This window comes from Cyprinodon variegatus, unplaced genomic scaffold (assembly GCF_000732505.1).
Source record: "Cyprinodon variegatus isolate N-32 unplaced genomic scaffold, C_variegatus-1.0 Scaffold232, whole genome shotgun sequence".
Lineage (NCBI taxonomy): Eukaryota > Metazoa > Chordata > Actinopteri > Cyprinodontiformes > Cyprinodontidae > Cyprinodon > Cyprinodon variegatus.
The window spans coordinates 252,775-255,701 of NW_015150685.1; the positions used below are offsets into that span (position 1 = coordinate 252,775).

The 2,927-nt window shown below is 38.9% G+C and overlaps 1 protein-coding gene across 1 annotated transcript in view; it reads right to left on the reverse strand.

The window, feature by feature from the left end:
- Positions 1-2,927, reverse strand: part of bean1 (brain expressed, associated with NEDD4, 1) — a 44,248-nt gene that overhangs the window by 6,620 nt on the left and 34,701 nt on the right. The window contains exons 2-3 of the mRNA XM_015381375.1: positions 2,336-2,539; positions 2,091-2,232 (exon numbers count right to left, since the gene is read on the reverse strand). Of these exons, the coding sequence (XP_015236861.1) occupies positions 2,091-2,232; positions 2,336-2,539 (346 nt within the window). The remainder of the gene's footprint in view (positions 1-2,090; positions 2,233-2,335; positions 2,540-2,927) is intronic.

Here is a 2,927-nt window from a genome sequence, read left to right on the forward strand (position 1 = left end):
TCTGACCCAAAGTGGCTGATTAAAAAATGATCATAAATGGGAATCAGAGGTCATTCATTGTACTGGGATCACTTATAACCATTCAGGTAAATGTCAGGTTGTGGAAAAAAGGCGTTAATCTGTTAAAACTGTGCAATGCTGGTTAATAGTACTAGAGCAGCTGTCCCCAACCACCGGGCCGCGGACCGGTCCGTGGGTCATTTGGTACCGGGCCGCACAGAAAAAAGTATATATATATATTTATCGATGATCAGAGTCTGAGTGATGTTTTATTTTGAAAAATATAAAAAATTGCGGTAATCTCTCCCGATTACATCAGTCGGTGCATCTGTGCCTCTTGACACAGGTTAATTCAGTTCAAGAATCATCCTATCTATAACACCTATCTTTGTGAAGCGGGATTTTCTGCGGTTACAGCGACCAAAACAAAACTACGGAGCAGACTGGACATCAGGAACACACTTCGTCTGTTATTTTCTCCGATTACGCCTAGATGGGACCGGCTTGTTTAGTTTTTATGCTGTTTGTATTTGATTTTATGCCAGTCGTTGCTGGACTGGTCCATCCAAACATAGCCTGTTGGAAAAGATTCTTCTGTCAAACCGCTTTGAGCAGAAAATGCCTGAATTTGCTGGAGAAGTTAAGAGAAGTTAAGAGAAGTTAAGTCAGAGGGCCTGACAGACTACAGATGGAGGACCTTGAAGGGAGATTATGTTTTCATGGCTGTTAGTGGATCTAATATAAAAAGCTCAAAAAAAGAAAAGGATGTCATCAGACAGATCAGCCTCACAGGTAAGAAATGGTTCTTGTAACCTTAGATATCGGTACTTGTTTGATTAAAGTAAGAGATCTGTTCCAAAAGCCAATCATTATCAGAAAATCCACTAGAAACCAGTTCTGATCATAGGCTGTATTGTAACTTTAAAGCTAAAAACTGTACCTTAACTTAATGTTTCTATCGTGTACTTAATTATTGAATGAAGTTAATAAAAACACAAACACAGACTAAAAGGTAAATGTATTGGACAGAACTCAGAAAGAGTCTTCTAGGTCTACGTACCTAATGGTAGCTGATTTTCCTTTGGATATTTAAATATTATTGATATTGATTATCTAAATAAATTTAAAAAAATCGGTTATTTCATTTTCAGCAGTATTTTTAACTAATTTAATTTTGGATTTAGTGTCCAAGACTTGTCCATGGCCGGTCATGCCTTGGAAGCAGCCCCTATTATCATTGCAAGCGATCTACTAGTCTCTTTTGTCCTTAATAAAATCAGCAAACTCATGCAATTCCATTGTGTCTGCATTGAAAGTTTATTCAAGTGATGTTAAAGCAACACTTGTGTGTTACGTACAGCTTCCTATGTACCCTGTATGTGTCTCAAACACAGAGATCTGCACCGTAAAGGTTGCTCTGCTCCCAGTGACAGCTGACCTTCTTATTATGACTCTACTTTGTCTTCGTCTCTCTCTGATAGTGACGGAAGTGTCGTCAGCCACTGTAAAAGCAGTCTATCTACATAATGATGTGCCCCTTTTTACATCAAAAAACAATGCAATAAAAATAAAAAAATAGTCTAAAAGTACCTTTTTAAGGATAATTTTAAATCATATTTTCTCATCCACTGCTCATTTCAGTAAAAATACATTTATTTCAGCAGAACTTATTCAGTTATTTAGGCATATGCGTAATGGGAAAAGCATCTCACAAGTGCTTTAAAACAGAAGAAACGTTTCTTAGGAATTTCAAATGCAGGTTTGTTATAAATGGCTGCCATGATGGAAAGCTATTGCTGGTCACTTAGCTTTTTGTTTTTTTAATGTGTTTGTTTACTTTACTAAAAAATAAGTAGTTCTAGCGGAGAATTAAAGCACTTTAAAAAGTTCTTGGGTCTGAAAAATATTGTTACTCATGAGTTCGAATATTATATCTAACAGTTCTGCCTATATGTTTAACCTAAGCCGATAACTGTTGGTGCACATCTGGATGCATCTCGACACAGTGGAAGGTTATTGCACCTTTTCAGTACTTTGAATCACAGTGTTATGTTGTATGTATAGTACATCACTGTCCCTGTAGAACTTACCGTGGTGGAGAGTCCTGATACAGGTTGCTAATCTGTGGAAGATTCTCCCCAAAGGAGTCAATGTCTAAACCAGGAGAAAAGTCCTCTACACAGCTTGACCTCAGTTCCCCCGCAGAGCCCCCGTAGGAAAAACCATCTTGCCCTGGAAACAAAAAGATAAATATTTTATTTTATAGCGGAATCAGCTGCCTTAAATGCTTTCATTTCATCTTACATTTAACGCTCTGAAATGTCTGAAAACTGACCATAGCTGGCGCGAAAGTGTGGGTTTCTGAGTCGACTGTCCTTGCGTAAGCTGCCGATGATGATGGTGATGCAGGAGAGGAAGAGGACCAGTCCTATAACAATCCCAGCCACCACCAGCGGAGACACCAGGAGAGACGCCTCCCCTCCTGATTCCCTCTCACTCCGACAGTCTGGATACTCCCCATGGCTCTGGTTGGAGCTCACTGCAGGGAGGCAGACAGAGATGGAAAAGGTCAGACATGAGAGGATGGGAATGGTCTGGTTTGTTGCTTTTAAAGACCGTGAGGACAAAAGAGACATTTATCATAGTAGTACATTTTAGACATTTTGGAACCATTAGCCAAACGGGAAAATAAAAAATATAGAGAAATTCAGAGATGCGATAAACACTTGTGTTGTTTGAAAAAACAACTTCTTTGGATTGTTATTTCTAAAGCACACTACACTAGCTCTGATTTTGATAATCAACTGTTTACTTTAGCGCAGCTGATGACAGTTCAGCAGAGTCTAGCTTTAAAGTCATAAGGAAGCGGCTGTTCAAACTGTTGCATTTCTGAATTCTACCAAGTGGTGCACGACTTTACATGAGTG